Here is a 21,822-nt window from a genome sequence, read left to right as displayed (position 1 = left end):
CCCTACGTGCAAACCTACGGCAACTGCTGCAGAACAAAAAAAAGACTTTCATCCAATTAAGATGACTGCCGAACAATTGAGTGACATGCAAGCTGACGTTATGTAATGAAAATACGGAATGATAAAGTGATTTTGATTTGAGTGCAAGACAAAGGCTATGATGGACATGTGACAAGGAATGACTTCAATGATCACGTTCACTTCATTCATATTATATTACACAGACTGTCATTCTTTTCACTGAAACATGTAGTAGCTTTCTCATTTTACATGGTTAAAGCTAGTTTTCATCTGATGACAAAGCACAACACATGTTAGACAGCTGCTGTAATATGTATCTGTATAAAAATGTAAGATTCAGAGTCAAAATGTTTCAGATAACGAGCAAGCACAACTCATGTTCACTGATTACTTGTACCTCAGCATGCACAACTCATGTTCACTGATTACTTGTACCTCAGCAAGCACAACTCATGTTCACTGATTACTTGTACCTCAGCAAGCACAACTCATGTTCACTGATTACTTGTACCTCAGCATGCACAACTCATGTTCACTGATTACTTGTACCTCAGCAAGCACAACTCATGTTCACTGATTACTTGTACCTCAGCAAGCACAACTCATGTTCACTGATTACTTGTACCTCAGCAAGCACAACTCATGTTCACTGATTACTTGTACCTCAGCAAGCACAACTCATGTTCACTGATTACTTGTACCTCAGCAAGCACAACTCATGTTCACTGATTACTTGTACCTCAGCAAGCACAACTCATGTTCACTGATTACTTGTACCTCAGCATGCACACAACAAGTTCAAAATGATTTGGGTGGCTTTAATTTACATTTTGATGTAAAATAAAAAATATTACGTCTTTAATATAACCATGCCAAGCAAAGTAGGTACCATTAAACACTGCATAATTGTACAAGCTCAGTATCATGTTAAACGGAGAGCGACCTCATAACCTTTAAGAGATTTGACTTCAATCACAAACCTTGCACCGACAATAAATACTACATTTGTCACGTAAACCCAACATCCGTCTCCAGGCCTTGTCACGTCAGTAGAAGGCCACAGAGCTAGATTTAGCGTTGCCAGCGACACTGGATGTAGTCCAGATACGAAACACAGAGTTACATCTGTCACGCTCTCATACCAGCTGATGATGGCCTTTACGACAGTGGTCCCCCTTCTTAAGACCCCCCACCTCTCAAATCTGAGGTAATCGGAACACACATTACATAATCAACACACAGTCTGAGAAAGCAGGGTCTTAAAAAGGGGTTTCACTGTACTGACATTTTCTCCAATATGCACAACGACATCTCGTATGAGAGAAGCAGAAACGACACAACAGTATCTCTCGCTACGCTGGCACTAGTTGCAGAAATGGCTCCCAGGTTAACACAACAGTATCTCTTGTTACGCAGGCACCAGACGCAGAAGTGGCTCCCAGGTTGACACAACAGTATCTCTTGTTACGCAGGCACCAGACGCAGGAGGGGCTCCCACGTGGTGACGATGCCGATGACAGACGAGAGCACCCCGAAGAGTCCCTGCACCCCAGGCGAGGCTTGGATGTGACCCAGCGCCTCCAGGGGGAGAACCAGATCCGACAGGTTCTTGACCAGGTCCAGCACAAGAGGTTTGTTGTCGGCCACACTGCGCCACACCACCCGGCTCTTGGAGGGAACGGCTTTCCTGGGTCTGTGCAGGTTGTTGTTGTCCAGCGTTTCTCCGCTCACCTTGCGCTGCTGGGACAGCTTGGCGTCACGGTCGCGCAGGTCACGGCCGATACAGTTGATAAGGTCATACACATCTCGTGTCATGCCCAGGACCAGGGTGACCAACCAGAACTGAGCCGACAGACGATTCCATTTGTCTTTGTCAACCTGGAGAAAACAACTTGGGTGGTAAGACACAATATACTGAAAATGTTGCCTCTTATAATTTGAAATGCTACTGATTTGTCACTGCAAATCAGATGAAATAAACAGGATGTTAAAAAAATATTTTAGAATTTTTAGAACTAACACGTCACGCTACACTTTCCAGAGTGACGTTTCTTTGCTTTGACGTAAGAGATTGCACGAGGCTTTGGAAGAGATCGAGGTTCCAAAAGAAGCGCCTTCTCGACTGCGGGACGATTTGGGTAGAATACACGTAATTACAGTATGTAGGATAAACAGAATACTACATGGCTTGCTGTGTCATACCAGATTTACACTCGTTGCTTGTTCAAATAGTGAACAGCTCGCTTTCGCTCGCAGTTCAATATTTAAAATAACAACTCGTGTAAATCTGGGACGACACAGCAAGCCATGTAGTATTCTCTATTTATAAGATGTTTGGTGGCTTGTTGACAGACCAGCTTTTTTGTTGATCCAAGGGGACCATATCGTCTTCGGTTTCATGTTTATCGACCAAGGTCGAAGGCCGCGATTGATGAATATGAAAACCGAAGGCTATATGGTCCTCGAGGACCAACCAAACAAGCTGGTCAGACAACAAGCAACCAAACATTGTTTTTGTCATCATTTTGGATGAGCAAAGGTTCGCACAATACCACATCCCCATGTTAACCTGTTAACAAAATTTGTAGAATGCCATTTCCAGGGCCCCAATGCGTCAGAAGTTCGAGATGACATGTCATACTTGTCTGTCACGTCAAACGTAACTTGTTCGTAGATTTTGTTCCAGACTGAAACAGCACAGAGCTTCCATCTTATTCAGTAAGTTTTGAGCTTCCTTTTCTTTCAAGTATTTTATGACTTTTCGTTGTGGATTTGGGGATTACAGCTCTCTAGATAAGTTGCAAGTTGACCATGAGTCGCAGTGGTAATCATCAACCTTGATTGGGTCTTTGAGAGTGAACGCTTACAATCGTTGTCCTCAGAAACACAAATCCAAAGGCGCGATGATTCCACACATCAATCAGCCTCATTGGTTTTTACTTTGACAATCCATGTTTCACCTGAAAGCTCAAAACCCATTAACCACCTCGATTTGTTGCATGGGGAACATGACATTTATTTCCCAGCTGGTTATGAATGAAAACTCGTGAAAATGATGACAAGTATTAAGATTTGTCACTGCAAAAGAGATGAAATAAACAGTGATGACAATACAATATTTATTGAGATTTGTCACTACAAAACAGATGAAATAAACAGGATCACAATAAAATATTTATTAAGCACTTATGCACCCAACTCAAAGAACAACAAGTCGCGTAAGGCGAAAATACAACATTTAGTCAAGCTCAGTCGAACTCACAGAATGAAACTGAACGCATTGCATTTTTCCCGCAAGACCATACACTCGTAGCATCGTCTGTCCACCGCTCGTGGCAAAGGCAGTGAAATTAACAATCCAGAAAAGCGCGGTAGCAGTTGCGCTGAGGAGGATAGCAAGCTTTTCTATATCTCTATTCTTTTTAACTCTCTGAACGTGTTTTTAATCCAAACATATCATATCTATATGTTTTTGGAATCAGGAACGGACAAGGAATAAGATGAAATTGTTTTTAAATCGATTTCGAAAATTTAATTTTAATCATAATTTTTATATTTTTAATTTTCAGAGCTTGTTTTTAATCCAAATATAACATATTTATATGTTTTTGGAATCAGAAAAAGATGAAGAATACGATAAACGTAATTTTGGATCATTTTATAAAAAAATAATTTTAATTACAATTTTCAGATTTTTAATTACAAAAGTCATCAATTAATTTTTAAGCCTCCAAGATGAAATGCAATACCAAAGACCGTCTTTCATCGAAGATTGTTTGGCCAAAATTTCAATCAATTTGATTGAAAAATGAGGGTGTGACAGTGCCACCTCAACTTTTACAAAATGCCGGATATGACGTCATCAAAGACATTTTATGGAAAAAATTAAAAAAAACTTCGGGGGATATCATACCCAGGAACTCTCTTGAAAAATGTCATACAGATCGGTCCAGTAGTTTACTCTGAATCGCTCTACACACACACACACACAGAGACCAGGACCCTCATCTCAATTCCCCCCTCTATGTTAAAACATTTAGTCAAAACTTGACTAAATGTAAAAAGAGTTCAGAAATTGTGCAGGCTCTGAGGAAAGTTTTGCACGGAAAACATTTTTGAAGGAGTAAATCAACAACCTGCCAGGTCTGCAGTACGGTGGAACCCCCCTTTTAACACCCCCCCCCCCCCCCCCCCCCCCCCATCCAATATAAGACATTAGACAGGGATCGCGTTTACGCACGATTTTTGCGTATTTGACGCATTTTAAAAGTCGCTGACGCGTTTTTTTCGCCGCGCCGCGTAAGCCATACGCAAAAATATTGTAACTTTTTCTTGTCTTCACGCAGCGCTTTTGCTCTGACTCAATAATCACCCGATCCTGAAACTGACTATAGGGCTCGAGAAGTGACGACACACATGAAATCTGCGCGTCAAAACTAAAGTCCGTTTCTTTTTGCATCGAAGTATCGCAAACGAACGTAACGACAGACCTGTTTACCCCCATAAGTGTTTTGGAGTAATGCTCAGCCCCAAAAATAGTAATCCTGGCACAAAAATAGTAATCATCCAGCATTCATCGCCAATTACAACGCCGCGGCACATGACAACTGTGTCTGCGAAACGCAATCATGCACATCCATCATTTACAAACAAAACACATCAGTCAGTTTTTGTAGTCATCATAATTTCAAAGAAGATCACATCAAAAGCACATGCATCACTGATTCTTTTTCTTTTGCTCGTAGTAGGCCTTTTTCAGTGTGTCAAGCGCTTCTCTACTGTACTTGCGCTTGCCGAATGAGTGAGGGCGAGACTTCACCACTAGAATAAGGCTCTCCAGCGTCTCATCAGACAGACATGATCTCTGGTCAGTCCTGTGCTTTTTCACCCCATTTTGCCATTGAAAAAAACAATGCCAAACATGTGAATTGATAAAAAAAATTTAAAAAAAACACGGATAGCGGAATGGCGTATTTTTTGCAGAAAATCGTAATAAATTACGCCAAAATCGTAAGGGTAAACAGGTCTGTAACGAGGGTATTACCAGATAATGTCTTGTCGGATAAGGAAACAGACATTAGCTGCTCTCCCATCTCGCGCTTCCAAAAGGCGGAAAGTGTGTCTAGTCGTATTAGAGTGGGAAACAAACTCGCAAGGCCCGAAGGTTGGAGACAGCAGGGGTGTTATTCGACAGGTGTGCGCGGAGTTCGACAGGAAAACTCACCGTATTTAGGTAAGGAGTGTCTTTAAGTCTTTCGTGCGCGTTTTGTTTGTGTCTGTACGTGTTTTCGTAGTACGCAAAAATATTGGTCCGCGACGCGTTTTTTTTGTTTCGTTGCGTATGACTTACGCGTTTTTTAAAAAGCTAGCGCGATCCCTGATAAGACTTTGCTTATTCTTAAGACCTTGATTCTTTTACATTTTTAGTTCATAACCTCTGTAAATTTACCTCCATTTTAAAACTACCTCCTGGTTTTCTCAGGTTTTTTGAGGTCTTAAAAGGGGGGTTCCACTGTACATGACAGTCAAACTATTCTCCGAGAGGTCGTACCTTTGCTATGCCGAGGCGGCCAGCCAGCACGATGTGGTCGAAGACCAGGTAGACTGCCTGGTTGACCTTTGACACCGTGATGGTCCAGCGCAGCACGTCGTCGGAAATGTGCAGACTCTGCAGCGCCGCGTGCACAAAGTCAGCGCTCTTTCCCACACGCAGAACTGAAAGTAACATCATGGAAGTAAGTCGGCAATTCACATAATGCAGTCTGCCATGCACAAAGTCAGCGCTCTTTCCCACACGCAGAACAGAAAGTAAAATCATGGAAGTAAGTCAACAATACATATAATGCAGTCGGCCATGCACTCTATAGCTTGCACAAAGAAGAGAGAGAACAAGATCACGATTCTATACTTATCTGGCAAGGTATTATTAGATACATCAAGTCCAGGAAGTGCACCCATTATGGCTCAAATAAGACCCATCTGCTAAAGTGTGTGTGTGTGTGTGTGTGTGTGTGTGTGAATGTATACATGTGTGTGTGTGTGTGTGTGTGAATGTATACATGTGTGTGTGTGTGTGTGTGTGTTTGTGTGTGTGTGTGAATGTATACATGTGTGTGTGTGTGTGTGTCACTGTGTGTGTGTGTGTGTGTGTGTGTGTGAATGTATACATGTGTATGTGTGTCACTGTGTGTGTGTGTGTGTGTGTGTGTGTGTGTGTGTGTGTGAATGTATACATGTGTGTGTGTGTCACTGTGTGTGTGTGTGTGTGTGTGAATGTACATATGTGTATGTGTGTGTGTGTGTGTGTGTGTGTGTCACTGTGTGTGTGTGCTTTAAACAAACATACTTACACTTTCTGCAGGTGCTGAGAGCGTTACTTATTAGCTGTAGTTTCTGAACAAAGTCCTCTGCAACGCTGGCTTGTTGCAAGTACCATCCGATGAACTTGCTGCAGTACTGAACCAATCTGAAACACACACAACAGCAATGGTGACAGTTGGAGCAGAGATTATTTTTCTTTGAAAAGAAATAGTTGTCGGTAGTAATGTTAACATTCAGCTTTGGCTTCTTGTACTAAAGATCGTGGAAGAGATCACGGGATATATTTGAGCATGTCTCTACGATTGTATATTAACTGTCATGTATTAGCTCTGCATGCTGTTCAAATTTTTTTCTGGAAGATTAGGTTCCAGCTAGTATTGCTTTATGTACTGAGCGTCTGATTTAAGGACAGAAAGCATGAAGCATCCTGTAAAGCACATCATTTAGAAATGGGAGATATATTTTCAACATATCAATATCATATATATATATATATATATGCTTAAATTATACGTACCGGCCGTTAAACAAATACTTTCCCAGGTCAGCTATTACTTCAACTCCAGATAAGCCGAGCTAAATTACTCTGTATTTGTTTACCACCTATGTGTTTTGTTGTTGTGTTTACTCTGTATTTGTTTTCCACCTATGTGTTTTGTTGTTGTATCATTAATTTAATGCTTTTTGAAATTGTTTTATCTAACTATATATCCTAGTTTGCAAGGGCGGATCAATTCACTTTGGAGGGGGGGGTTACAAAATGACTGCAAAGATACAAGTTGACGGTGCCGAAGGCGCCTAAGCCTCTAGGGGGGTCCGGGGGCATGCCCCCCCCCCCCCCCCACGGAATTTTTTTTTATCCAAAGAAGCAAAGAGCTATCTGGTGCATCCTGAGCCAATAAATTACCTCTTTTTTGGGGGGTGGGGGGGTTACGTAACCCGTGTAACCCCCCCCCCCCAGATCCGCCCTTGCAAACTTTGGGTCACTTTTAGGTGCAGGATATCTCTGTGTACTGATCCAGAGTTCTCTTTCATATTCTGTAAACTCTCTACGTTTTCTTCCATGATCAAGTTTCATCTATTAGTATTAAGCAGCATGACTAGACTGCTCTATAGTGTACACGTACGGTCACTTTCTCTTTCATCATCACCATCACACCACACTCAATGCAGACGATTAGTCAGCATGTTTTTGAGAGCACACTGACCTGAACAACTTGTCTCGGCCGCTTGCTTGGGCATTGAACTTGACTATTTTTCCTAACAAATTGCCGTCCATTGTGAAACCCAACCGGTCAGTGTCAAAACAATGTTGACTGCGTCGTCGCTGAAGTCATGGTAAATCCTGGCGTCTGCTCTCGAGTGCAAAGGTTGAGACAGGTAACTCCCGATGTTCTTTCTGAATAGTCTCCCCTGTTGCTCCAGACAAAGCGCAAAATTCGTATTGATGGGTTTGAATCTTCTCTTCTTCTTAGTGATAGGTAGCCAACATCAGCATGGTGATGAATCTGCTACGTTTGGGTGATGGTGGTTCCGGTCTGTTGCTTGGTCAGGGGTGAAGTTCAGGGGGGGGGGGGGAGGTTGGGGGTAGGGGGGGGGGGAGGGATGATGGGTCAGTGGAGAGTTGCCAGCCTGGCCTGAAAGGATGCCAGGGATGGCGCTGTGGCAGTTTCTACTGTGGCAGTTTTGTTTCCACCGTTCTGACGTAGCCGTGCGAGTAACACATTTCCCAAGCCACGTTAATAGAGGTAAGAATTAAGACAAAGTATGTAGTTTGGTTGTAGAATGTTTTGATGCTTCATCCGAGCCCTGGATCTGGATCTGGATGTAGTACATTGCAGTAGCCAATAATGGCTGTCGTCGCAATGGGCGAGAGAGCGCAGCGTGACGGAGTTTAAAAACTTTCTATACATGCATGCCCTTCCAGGTTGGTGGTGTCAACTGCTGGAATTTGGGCAGTGTTTAAAAGCAGGATAAAAACACCTGGCGGTGCGCCTATGGTGGTGGGGCCCTGCCAACACCTGATGTAAATGTGTTGGCAGTTGCTGAATGTACCACGGAGTCTTGTAGGCGGTTCCATTCAGCCGGCGTCCTGACAAAAAAAGAGTTTCTATACGGTTCAGATCGGCTATCCGGAATTTTGAAGGGTCTCGAGTTGTTGTAGACTCGCTTCTCAACGGGGTTTTCTGATGTGCACCCGTAAAACTTTGTTGATATAATTTTCCGCTTGGTCTTATCTGCGGGGGTGAGGAAACTTTCTGGGGGTATGGCTGGTACTTGTCCTCCCGTTATTTTATATAGCATTGTCAGGCGGAGTTGTTTGCGCCGATCTGCAAGTGTGGGTAGGTTTAGTCGCTGTAGCATTGCTGTGATGCAGCCAGGTTCTCTGGATCTGTAGTCTTTGCAGATGAATCTGGCTGCCTTGTGCTGTACCTTCTCGATTTTGTCGATGTCCTGTTTTAGATAAGGGTCCCACACAACTGCCCCATACTCAAGGGTCGATCGGACAAGAGTGACGTACGCCATGCGTCTGCACTCTTGCGGGCAGTTGTGCAGGTTTCTTCGTAGGAATCCGAGGACGGACCCTGCCTTGTTGCAGATGTTGCAGATGTGGGGTGACCATTTCAGGTCGGAGGATATTTGGATGCCGAGATAGGTACTCTGGCTGACGTGTTTGAGGATGGTATTGTCCAGTGTGTAGAAGTACTGGGATTTGGGTTTGGTGGATAAGATGTAGCATTTCTGCGCGTTGAATCTCATGCCCCATTGTTCTGCCCAGCACTCTAGGTTCTTAAGGTCTTTTTGAAGTTCGATGTGGTCCTGGAATGAGCGTATGTCACGGTAGAGTAGGCAGTCGTCTGCGAAGAGTCGTACGTTTGCCTTCACTTGATCGGGGAGGTCGTTTATGTGCACAAGGAAGAGAAGAGGTCCAAGGACCGTTCCCTGTGGGACTCCCGAAATGACTGGGACTTCGTCGCTTGCTTCTCCTTCCAGCACCACCTTCATCTTCCGCTTTGTCAGGAAATTGGAGAGCCAGGTGTGGATGGGTCCACGGACACCGTAGTGGTCCAGCTTGCCGAGCAGCTTGTGGTGGGGGACTGTGTCGAAGGCCTTACTGAAGTCCAAAATGGCAATGTCAGTTTGCCTTCCCTGGTCGTTTGAGTGGAGGAGGTCTTGCATAGTGGTAAGCAGTTGGGTCTCGCAGGAGTGTCCGGTTCTAAATCCATGGTTTCTGCTGGTAAGGATGTTGTGTTTCTCAAGGTGAGCCCATACATTTTTGAATTTGTACCAGGAGGAAAAGCACTCCTTCATTTCCAGTACGGCAGTAGACTGAGTAGAGTTGTACAACGTAACTAGTTAGTAGTTACACTGTCGTCGGCCACTGTTAGTGTTACTGTTATGAATATTTTTTCTCTGCTGATATTTTATTACAAGCATAACTTCACAAGAAAAAAAACATTTCGACTCCATTCTATGAGTCAGACTGCTACTTGACCTGCACACTACATTACTATAGAACTTAAAGGCACAGTAAACCTCCCGTAAACCATCACATATACTGTCAGGCTTTCACACAGTACAAACACTCTTCCATTTGAACGCTCACCAAACGGGAACATCCTAGGTGAAGAGTGAAGAGCAACCACGCACCAAAGCCAAGCCCACCCAAGTGCAGGACTAGGCAGATCCACGCTCTATCCTAGTTCCTACAAAATCCCCCACTCTAGGACAGCCTACAGGCAGAAAAAATTCTTCCCGCGCACCATTCCAGAGTGGAACCGCCTGCCTGTAGAAACTGCCACAGCGCCATCCCCGGCATCCTTTCAGGCCAGGCTGGCAACTCTCCACTAGCTGACCCATCATTCTCCCAACCTCCCCCCCCCCCCCCCCCCCTGAACTTCACCCCTGACCAAGCAATAGACCGGAACCACCATCACACAAGCGTAGCAGATTCATCACCATGCTGATGTTGGCTACCTATCACTAAGAAGAAAAAGAAGAAGTAAAGAGCGAGCAATTTTCAAAGAATTAATTTTTGCGGAGAGATCGAGTGTCAGAGACAATCGGCAAGCGGATGCGTTTTGGCGCTAGACCCAGGGATGTTGCTTCAAATTCATACCTATAGGACAAATGTCCTGAGTTCTTCAGCATCAATAGGACATTTGACCGCTTTCAGAAAGTGTAATAGGACATTATCAATTTGCGCCAAACAGCTTATAACAGTTAACACATTCCATGGAATTGTTCCAAAGTCATGCGCCCACACACACACACACACCCACGCGCGCGCGCGCGCTGTAGAACACACTCATAATATAGTAAATTTTTATACATCAACACAGTGTGCGTATAATGTTGTATTTGTTTAGTTTCAAAGAAACCACAAAAAAGAAACCATGAACAACTTCAGAGCTCTTACTTTGATTACAAACTGCATGATTTGGATAAAAGTTGAAAAACAAAATGATCGGTTTGATCTAATGCTGATCTTTTGCAGGCTTTAGTTTTGTTTTCAGCGGCATAATTCAGTGCTTCATCTCGTATCGAAAACAAAAGCAGACGGCAAATTTAGTCAGTTGGAGTTGTCTCCCGTACTCCTGTAGCATGCACTGATCTAAAAGTAATCCACTATTTTTAGATCAGTGCGCTGCACCGAGACGGTTATAATACCCAAACGGCGCCAACCGCAAACGGTTCGGGAATTCCCGACAAAAGAAACAAGTCGCGCAAGGCGAAATTACTACATTTAGTCAAGCTGTGGAACTCACAGAATGAAACTGAACGTAGTCCTCCGCTAGTGCAAAAGGCAGTGAAAGTGACGAGCCTGTTTGGCGCGTTAGCGATTGCGCTGTGCTTCATAGCACGCTTTACTGTACCTCTCTTCGTTTTAACTTTCTGAGCGTGTTTTTAATCCAAACATATCATATCTATATGTTTTTGGAATCAGGAACCGACAAGGAATAAGATGAAATAGTTTTTAAAACTATTTCGGAAATTTAATTTTGATCATAATTTTTATATTTTTAATTTTCAGAGCTTGTTTTTAATCCAAATATAACATATGTATATGTTTTTGGAATCAGAAAATGATGAAGAATAAGATGAAATTGTTTTTGGATCGTTTAATAAAAAAATAATTTTAATTACAAGTTTCCGATTTTTAATGACCAAACTCACTCATTAGTTTTTAAGCCACCAAGCTGAAATGCAATACCAAACCCCGGGCTTCGTCAAAGATTGCTTGGCCAAAATTTCAATCAATTTGATTGAAAAATGAGGGTGTGACAGTGCCGCCTCAACTTTTACAAAAAGCCGGATATGACGTCATCAAAGGTATTTATCGAAAAACTGAAAAAAACTGTCCGGGGATATCATACCCAGGAACTCGCATGTCAAATTTCATAAAGATCGGCCCAGTAGTTTGGTCTGAATCGCTCTACACACACACAGACAGACAGACAGACACACACACACACATACACCACGACCCTCGTCTCGATTCCCCCCTCTATGTTAAAACATTTAGTCAAAATTTGACTAAATGTAAAAAGATCCGCACGCGGCACTGGCAACTTCAGTGTCAGCTGAACACGAGAGCGTTCGGTCTTTTAGAAGATTTGTATCTTGAAATGAAAATTAACGAATATCGCGCTGTCCGAAGGAATGGAGTACACATCGGACAATGACCACGCTCAGGCTAAAACGATAGGACATCTGACCGACATGCGGCAATGTGAATCGGACATTTGGGGATTTTCATCGTTATATGTCCGATGTCCGACGCCTAACGACATCCCTGTAGACCTAACTTTTAAAATCTAAATAATAAATTGACAGCTTGTTACACAAACATTCTTAAATCATAAAAGAATTCTTTTTGCATCAAGACAAGATCAGTACAATTCGAAGTTTTGAAAGTTTGAAAAAAGAAAAGCCCGGAAGCAGGGTCACGCAAGGTCGTGGTTCTCGTAGCAGACTACGGTTTATACCCAGGCTATCGCCAGTTCCTCTGAACAGTCAAAAGCCATCGCTAGAGTTCTTGTGAACCACAGCCGTTTGTTCCGTGCATAGTCAGAGGTACTTAATAACGTGCTATTGCAGATAAGCTCACAGCGAGTCACATTCAAATTACTAACTGACGACTACATTGTGAAAAAGGGAAACTTGATCACATGGGTTCACAATGGCTCAGGGGTAAGATAAACCACGCAAAAATAAATTCTTTGAAAATTGCTCGCTCTTTGAGCGTTCAAATGGAAGGGTGTTTGTACTGTGTGTAAAAGCCTGACAGTATCTGTGATGGTTTACGGGAGGCTTACTGTGCCTTTAAGGGAAGCTAAACTTCTCTGGCATCAAGGCTAGTAGTAGTACTGAATTCGAACTTATGTTTAGGGTGCTTATAACTTACAATAATCTCTCTTTTTTCCAAAAACAGGATGGATTCCAGAAGCTTTGAGGAGCTATCCCAGCATTTCACAGAGAAGCTGTCACGGCTGACCGAGTCCCTGGCCATTCAGTCGTGCCTGGACAGCGCGGATGAGGAGATACAGGAAGAGGGCGACCAGTCAATGCTTTCCCTGTGGCAACAAGTGGACGACCTGACAGCCGTCTTGACCCTGGTCAAAAACAAGTGCACTGACCAGCGAACAGTTCTGACCAGTGTTGATGTAAGGGCAGAGTGTGTTCAAGAAGGAATTGACAATTGTGTCAATCATTGTTATGCCATGTTGAATGTTCACATGCGCCGCATGCAAACACACACACATACACAACATACACGAAATACATACAGTTTCTCTCACTAGTTAAAAAAAAGTACTAGTTTAAAAATGAAACTCCTGCACTTATCATGCACTGACACTCATCCAGAGCCTCTAAATGTCATTTTCAACACACAATTTACTAATACCTTGATATAATCAGATCAATATAGTGTTGACAACCGTATTCAATGAAAGCTTTACATTCAGTGTTGACAACTGTATTCAATGAAAGCTTTTCACTCAGTGTTGACAACCTCTGGACCTTGTTTTGTCAGACTTTGTGTTGATAACCTCTGGACCTTGTTTTGTCAGACTTTGTGTTGACAACCTCTCGACCTTGTTTTGGTCAGACTTTGTGAAAAGCTTTCATTGAATACAGTTGTCAACACTGAGTGAAAAGCTTTCATTGAATACAGTTGTCAGCACTGAATGTAAAGCTTTCATTGAATACAGTTGTCAACACTGAGTGAAAAGCTTTCATTGAATACAGTTGTCAACACTGAATGTAAAGCTTTCATTGAATACAGTTGTCAACACTGAGTGAAAAGCTTTCATTGAATACAGTTGTCAACACTGAATGTAAAGCTTTCATTGAATACAGTTGTCAACACTGAGTGAAAAGCTTTCATTGAATACAGTTGTCAACACTGAGTGAAAAGCTTTCAGTGAATACAGTTGTCAACACTGAGTGAAAAGCTTTCATTGAATTCAGTTGTCAACACTGAATGTAAAGCTTTCATTGAATACAGTTGTCAACACTGAGTGAAAAGCTTTCATTGAATACAGTTGTCAACACTGAGTGAAAAGCTTTATTATTTATTGGTGAGTATTTCTACGCACATACCCTCCCAGAGGGGAGGCTCAAGGCGTTTACAATATATGCCGTGTGAGATGGAATTTTTTACACAATATATCACGCATTCACATCGGCCAGTAAATCTCAAGCGTGTTAGGCGAGTATATACTTTTCACGGCCTATTATTCCAAGTCACACGGGTATTTGGTGGACATTTTTATATATGTCTATACAATTTTGCCAGGAAAGACCCTTTTGTCAATCGTGGGATCTTTAACGTGCACACCCCAATGTAGTGTACACGGGACCTCGGTTTTTCGTCTCATCCGAAAGACTAGCACTTGAACCCACCACCTAGGTTAGGAAAGGGGGGAGAAAATTGCGTCCTGACCCTGGCCTGAACACGCAACCTCTCGCTTCCGAGCGCAAGTGCGTTACCACCCAGTCCTTGAATACAGTTGTCAACACTGAGTGAAAAGCTTTCAGGGAATACAGTTGTCAACACTGAGTGAAAAGCTTTCATTGAATACAGTTGTCAACACTGAGTGTAAAGCTTTCATTGAATACAGTTGTCAACACTGAGTGAAAAGCTTTCATTGAATACAGTTGTCAACACTGAATGTAAAGCTTTCATTGTATACAGTTGTCAACACTGAGTGAAAAGCTTTCATTGAATACAGTTGTCAACACTGAGTGAAAAGCTTTCATTGAATACAGTTGTCAACACTGAGTGAAAAGCTTTCAGGGAATACAGTTGTCAACACTGAGTGAAAAGCTTTCATTGAATACAGTTGTCAACACTGAGTGAAAAGCTTTCATTGAATACAGTTGTCAACACTGAGTGAAAAGCTTTCATTGAATACAGTTGTCAACACTGAGTGAAAAGCTTTCATTGAATACAGTTGTCAACACTGAGTGAAAAGCTTTCATTGAATACAGTTGTCAACACTGAGTGAAAAGCTTTCATTGAATACAGTTGTCAACACTGAGTGAAAAGCTTTCATTGAATTCAGTTGTCAACACTGAGTGAAAAGCTTTCATTGAATACAGTTGTCAACACTGAGTGTAAAGGGTTGTCTATGTTGTCTTGCAGGAGGTGAAGGAGAGGTTGTCAACACTGGTGAGAGGAGTGCAGCACACACACAGCAACATCCCGTCCCACCTCCCTGTTACGTCTGCTCCGTCATCTCACCAGTAATACTAATAGTCTCTTATACTTTATTATCATTTATCTTACACTGGACTGATTGTGTCTGACATCACACCAGTAATACTAATAGTCTCTAATACTTTCATATCATTTATTATATACTGTTGGTCTGACATACATTCATTAATATATATTGAGGAATATGCTATATGTATGTAAGTACATTCATTTCATCAATGACCCATCTACAGGTATATGCTATATGTATGTGAGAACATTCATTTCATCAATGACCCATCTACAGGTATATGCTATATATATGTATGTAAGTACATTCATTTCATCGATGACCAATCTACAGGTCTCCAGTGGGAGAGAAAAGCGTGCAGGACACAGCCCCAGCCCCCACCCCACTAGGCAGCGGTCACCCGCAGTGTGTGCAGGCCGGCACCAAGAACGTCTCCAGTGTCGGCAACAAGCGACCGCCGCCATGTCCCCTGATGGAATACCTCACTGTGGATGAGTTTGATGACGTTCCCAAGTAAGATGACAAACAGGATGGCTGATATAACATGTGCATGCATAGACGTGATGTTCCCAAGTAAGTTGACAAACAGGGTGGCTGGTCTCATTCTGATAATCCTCGCTCCATGGCTATTGCCAGTTGTCTCTCTGACCGAACGCGAAAGTCCTACGCGAATCTATCAAAACAAGAATACAGAGTGATCTCCCATATGTTGTTCACGAGCAGTGTTCGCGAGACGAAAATGATTGCAGATTGGCCGACTTCGACAGTGATCTCCGTTCTGTTCTTCACAGTTATGATAAAGACATCGTTCTAAGGTCAAAATAAGTCGAAATTTTGGGACTGCTGCCGGAAGGAGACCGTAATATATGGTTGCATCACTGTCAAAAAAATCGTCTGCTCCAGCCAGCGCCGAAACCAAACGGTTGATTATCACGTGATACTTATGCCATATTTAGAGTTGTTTGCACAGTAAATACATCCGCGAAAAATAGCTCGCTTGAAACTGTCTAAAATAAAAATTCCTCTGTAATTTAAAAATTACAAAACACCATGAAAAATCATTATCGACAATCGCGAATCTGCTTACATCCATAACACATTACAAAAAGCTCTAAATATGTACAAAAATCGGTTTCCTTGCCAGACAAGGAAACTCAAGGCATCCTGTCAGGGAGAGAATGAGCCGAACTCATTTTGACCTGAGGTCAGGATGGGCTGGTCTAACATGTGCATGCAGTTCCCAAGTAAGTTGACAAACACGACGACTGCTCTTATACATGTGTATACATAGACGTGATGTTCCCAAGTAAGTTGACAAACACGACGACTGCTCTTATACACCTGTATACATAGACGTGATGTTCCCAAGTAAGTTGACAAACACGACGGCTGTTCTTATACACGTGTATACATAGACGTGATGTTCCCAAGTAAGTTGATAAACACGACGGCTGTTCTTATACACGTGTATACATAGATCTCTTTACATAGTAAACACTTCACTGATGGGTCTTGGATCATCAAAGGAAGGTCCCAGAATTTGCTGTTAATGCAGGTTACTTGTTAGATCTCTACTTCCCTTTGAATGAGTTGAAAAATCCCAAGTTCAGAGCAAACCACTGCTGTGCTGTTCATTGAAAAATCCCAAGTTGAGAGCAAACCACTGCTGTGCTGTTCATTGAAGAAAAGGGAGGAAAGAAGGCAGAAAAGCAGAGAGAGAGAGAGAAAAAACAATACCAAAAAGTGATGAGTGGATATAACAAAGGGGAAATGATTTGTATTTTGGAATCTTGGAATACCCAGATTGCACAATTTTAGATATGACATGCTACTTTTTTCCTTTTTTTAAGTTTCATGGTCGCAAATCTGACTTTTGAAATGTAATTGTGTGAAGGTACATGAAGGGGCGTCTGTCCTATCAGCAAGCCAACACAGTGGTGGATGAGCTCAACAAGGCATTCACAGCCAAGTACAAACTAATGAAAATAAAAAAGTCGACGATGAATGACTCTCAGCGCAAACGCTGGGACACTTTGAAGATGCAGGAATCTAAAGACACAAAAGGTATGTTTTAAAAGGGATTGTGTTAACCAAAATCTGTTGTTGTTTTGCTGGTTTAGATCAATCTAAAATACCAAATGTTCATACTTCCTGGTTACTGGGGATATAGCTCAGTTGGTAGCGCGCTGGATTTGTATTCAGTTGGCCGCTGTCAGCGTGAGTTCGATCCCAGGTTCGGCGGAAATTTATTTCAGAGTCAAATTTGTGTGCAGACTCTCTTCGGTGTCCGAACTCCCCCCCGTGTACACTACATTGGGTGTGCACGTTAAAGATCCCACGATTGACAAAAGGGTCTTTCCTGGCAAAAATTGCTTAGGCACAGTTAATAATTGTCTACCTATACCCGTGTGACTTGGAATAATAGGCCGTGAAAGGTAAATATGCGCCGAAATGGCTGCAATTACTGGCCGTATAAAATTTCATCTCACACGGCATCACTGCAGAGCGCCTAGAACTGTACCCACGGAATATGCGCGATATAAGCCTCATTGATTGATTGATTGATTGACTAGTACCTGCCTTGGTGACCACCTCTCCAAAGCAACCACTTGCCTACAAGTATCATCCCAGGAATCCTAGACAAGTTATTTTTGAGTATAATTCACTTTTCCATGAATGAATGTTTTAGTTGGGGTACTAAAATGGATGCAATGATTTTGTTGGAGAGTCCATGTCTTTTAGAGTTTGTGGTCTTAATAAATGTTGTGAGCAGGACCTTCAGCCCACGTACAGTCACTCATGCTGCTGACTTCATTTTGGTTCTGTGTGTTGTCTTTGTTGTTTGCAAGCATGTGCTTTTGGTCTTTGCAAGTTTGTTGTTTGCAGGCGTGTGCTTTCCTACCCCCCGCGGGTTAGGGGGAGTCCCATATTGGTTGGGACGAGAAAGAATTTACCCGATGCTACCCAGCATGTCGTAAGAGGCGACTAACGGTTCTGTTTCTTCTCTTCTTTTGTCTTATTTCTGCCTTACCAGTCCTTTCACCTATATTTCCTTCCAAGAAAACTCTCCCTACTATTCCCTGCAGTTTTCCAATTCTTTTCTTGTTGTCTTATTTCTACCTGACTGGATCCATCACCTTTATTTCACTTACCAAAAGTCTTCTTTTCCACATCCTTATTTCTCTGCACCCCGCATGTCGTATGAGGCGACTAACGGATTCTGTTTCTCCTTTTACCCTTGTTAAGTGGTTCTTGTATAGAATATAGTCAATGTTTGTAAAGATTTTAGTCAAGCAGTATGTAAGAAATGTTTAGTCCTTTGTACTGGAAACTTGCATTCTCCCAGTAAGGTCATATATTGTACTACGTTGCAAGCCCCTGGAGCAATTTTTTGATTAGTGCTTTTGTGAACAAGAAACACTTAACAAGTGGCTCTATCCCATCTCCCCCCCCCCCCCCCCCCCCCCCTTTCCCCTATCCCATCTCCCCCCTTTCCCTCGTCGCGATATAACCTTCGTGGTTGAAAACGACGTTAAACACCAAATAAAGAAAGAAAGCGTGTGCTTTCCTGTCTTTGTTAGTACGTGACAGGCATGTACTTTCGTGTACTTTTTGGCTTTGTTATTCAGGTGTGTTCTTTCTTGTTATCACAGGCGTGTTCTTTCTTGTTATCACAGGCATGTACTTTCTTGTTATCACAGGCGTGTTCTTTCTGTTATCACAGGCGTGTTCTTTCTGTTATCACAGGCGTGTACTTTCTTGTTATCACAGGCATGTACTTTCTTGTTATCACTGGCGTGTTCTTTCTGTTATCACAGGCGTGTTCTTTCTTGTTATCTCGGCGTGTTCTTTCTTGTTATCACAGGCGTGTTCTTTCTGTTATCACAGGCGTGTACTTTCTTGTTATCACAGGCGTGTTCTTTCTGTTATCACAGGCATGCTCTTTTTGTTATCACAGGCATGTACTTTCTTGTTATCACAGGCGTGTTCTTCTTGGTGGAAGATGACATCAAGGAATGGAGCAGCCTGAAGATGAGCAAAGAGACGCGCACGTTTCTCACGCTGCTCAGACACTGCGGACGCTTGTGCGAGATACGAGGGGGTGGCCATGTACGCTACGCTTTGATAGAGATTTACTGATTACCGAGATATACTAATTACCAAGATATACTGATTTCATGTTGGTGGGGCGGTGGCAGCTATGACTGGAAAAAGTTCCTGAACTCTTTGGATAACATTGTCAAGTTATGATAAGCCCGCTGTCTTCATCTCTGTCACACACAGTGTGTATGTGTGTGTGTTTGTGTGTGTGTGTGTGTGAGTGTGTGTGAGTGTGTGTGAGTGTGTGTGTGTGTGAGTGTGTGTGTGTGTGTATGTGTGAGTGAGTGTGTGTGTGTGTGTGTGTGTGTGTGTGTGTGTGTGAGTGTGTGTGAGTGTGTTTGTGAGTGTATGTGTGTGTGTGTGTGTGTGTGTGTGTGTGTGTGTGTGTTCTAGATATGACTAGTGTGTGTGTGTGTGTGTGCTCTAGATATGACTAGTGTGTGTGTGTTCTAGATATGACTAGTGTGTGTGTGTTCTAGATATGACTAGTGTGTGTGAGTGTGTGTGTGTGTGTGTGTGTGTGTTCTAGATATGACTAGTGTGTGTGTGTTCTAGATATGACTAGTGTGTGTGTGTGTTCTAGATATGACTAGTGTGTGTGTGTTCTAGATATGACTAGTGTGTGTGTGTGTTCTAGATATGACTAGTGTGTGTTCTAGATATGACTAGTGTGTGTGTGTTCTAGATATGACTAGTGTGTGTGTGTTCTAGATATGACTAGTGTGTGTGTGTTCTAGATATGACTAGTGTGTGTGTGTTCTAGATATGACTAGTGTGTGTGTGTTCTAGATATGACTAGTGTGTGTGTGTTCTAGATATGACTAGTGTGTGTGTGTTCTAGATATGACTAGTGTGTGTGTGTTCTAGATATGACTAGTGGTCTTTTTTATACCCTGTTATATGCATGATTGTTTGCATGCCTTTTTTTCTCACTTTTTCACTGGTGTGTTCGGGAGAGAGTGTAACGCTCAATGTCAATAAGAAGCAACCATTTCAGTTTTTTGTTGTCCGGGAGCCCTGCAGCTAATACAACAAGTCGCGTAAGGCGAAAATACAATATTTAGTCAAGTAGCTGTCGAACTCACAGAATGAAACTGAACGCAACGCAACGCAGCAAGACCGTATACTCGTAGCATCGTCACTCCACCGCCCGTGGCAAAGGCAGTGCCCGTGGAATTGACAAGAAGAGCGGGGTATTCGTTGCGCTAAGAAGGATAGCACGCTTTTCTGTACCTCTCTTCGTTTTAACTTTCTGAGCGTGTTTTTAATCCAAACATATCATATCTATATATTTTTGGAATCAGGAACCGACAAGGAATACGATGAAAGTGTTTTTAAATTGATTTCGAAAAAAAAAATTTGATAATAATTTTTATATATTTAATTTTCAGAGCTTGTTTTTAATCCAAATATAACATATTGATATGTTTTTGGAATCAGCAAATGATGGAGAATAAGATAAACGTAAATTTGGATCGTTTTATAAATTTTTAATTTTTTTTACAATTTTCAGATTTTTAATGACCAAAGTCATTAATTAATTTTTAAGCCACCAAGCTGAAATGCAATACCGAACCCCGGGCTTTGTCGAAGATTACTTGACCAAAATTTCAACCAATTTGGTTGAAAAATGAGGGCGTGACAGTGCCGCCTCAACTTTCACGAAAAGCCGGATATGACGTCATCAAAGACATTTATCAAAAAAATGAAAAAAACGTTCGGGGATTTCATACCCAGGAACTCTCATGTCAAATTTCATAAAGATCGGTCCAGTAGTTTAGTCTGAATCGCTCTACACACACACACACACACACAGACAGACGCACATACACCACGACCCTCGTTTCGATTCCCCCTCGATGTTAAAATATTTAGTCAAAACTTGACTAAATACAAAAAGATGTCAAAGTTAACCTTTCTCACCTCTGTTATGGTCAGCTAATAGCCAAGTGCGGCAAATCAATACATGTCAATTACTCCTAGTCCTGAGGGCAATAAATACGACCAAAAACGTCTGGGCGAACTTTTTAAGAACATGCTTAAGAATTCTTTTTGTATTTAATATAGAAAAGCTCTTTCTAATCACATGCACTATTATTTTAAATGACATGATCATCAGTGCTGTTGCAGCAGTCATTTTAAATGACATGATCATCAGTGCTGTTGCAGCAGTCATTTTAAATGACATGATCATCAGTGCTGTTGCAGCAGTCATTTTAAATGACATGATCATCAGTGCTGTTGCAGCAGTCATTTTAAATGACATGATCATCAGTGCTGTTGCAGCAGTCATTTTAAATGACATGATCATCAGTGCTGTTGCAGCAGTCATTTTAAATGACATGATCATCAGTGCTGTTGCAGCAGTCATTTTAAATGACATGATCATCAGTGCTGTTGCAGCAGTCATTTTTGTGCAAGATGAAGTCCTTGTGCGTCGATGCCATGGCTGAAAGTAAATGTCCGCGGAAATAGGTGCAAAAGCAGTTAGTTACTTCTTTCGGGAATATAATTTGATCCCATTTTGGGGGCCTTTTTACACACGAACATCCCTAAAACAACCTTCAAAAGTGTTTAGTTTTTGTATAGGGCTTTGTTTACTGCTGAGGTGCATCCGAGTCTAGAGTAGAGGCAACAAAGA

The 21,822-nt window shown here is 42.2% G+C and overlaps 2 protein-coding genes across 2 annotated transcripts; one reads left to right on the top strand and one right to left on the bottom strand.

Moving 5' to 3' along the window:
• Positions 1–824: 824 nt before the first annotated feature.
• On the bottom strand, positions 825–7,710 carry LOC138949706 (peroxisomal membrane protein 11B-like). Its single transcript, XM_070321504.1, has 4 exons — positions 7,551–7,710; positions 6,372–6,487; positions 5,573–5,736; positions 825–1,899 (listed from the first exon to the last, which is right to left on the bottom strand). The coding sequence occupies exons 1-4, from the start codon at positions 7,619–7,621 to the stop codon at positions 1,486–1,488; spliced, it is 765 nt and encodes a 254-aa protein (XP_070177605.1). The 5' UTR covers positions 7,622–7,710; the 3' UTR covers positions 825–1,485.
• Positions 7,711–8,020: 310 nt separating this feature from the next.
• LOC138949701 (SKA complex subunit 1-like) lies at positions 8,021–20,211 on the top strand. Its single transcript, XM_070321491.1, has 6 exons — positions 8,021–8,090; positions 12,779–13,010; positions 14,996–15,096; positions 15,414–15,593; positions 16,975–17,144; positions 19,063–20,211. The coding sequence occupies exons 2-6, from the start codon at positions 12,780–12,782 to the stop codon at positions 19,218–19,220; spliced, it is 840 nt and encodes a 279-aa protein (XP_070177592.1). The 5' UTR covers positions 8,021–8,090; position 12,779; the 3' UTR covers positions 19,221–20,211.
• Positions 20,212–21,822: the final 1,611 nt, after the last annotated feature.

Source organism: Littorina saxatilis, linkage group LG1 (assembly GCF_037325665.1).
Source record: "Littorina saxatilis isolate snail1 linkage group LG1, US_GU_Lsax_2.0, whole genome shotgun sequence".
In the NCBI taxonomy this organism is placed as follows: Eukaryota; Metazoa; Mollusca; class Gastropoda; order Littorinimorpha; family Littorinidae; genus Littorina; species Littorina saxatilis.
The sequence above is the reverse complement of the archived record's forward strand: the minus strand, read 5'-3'. Positions and strand labels throughout refer to the sequence as shown.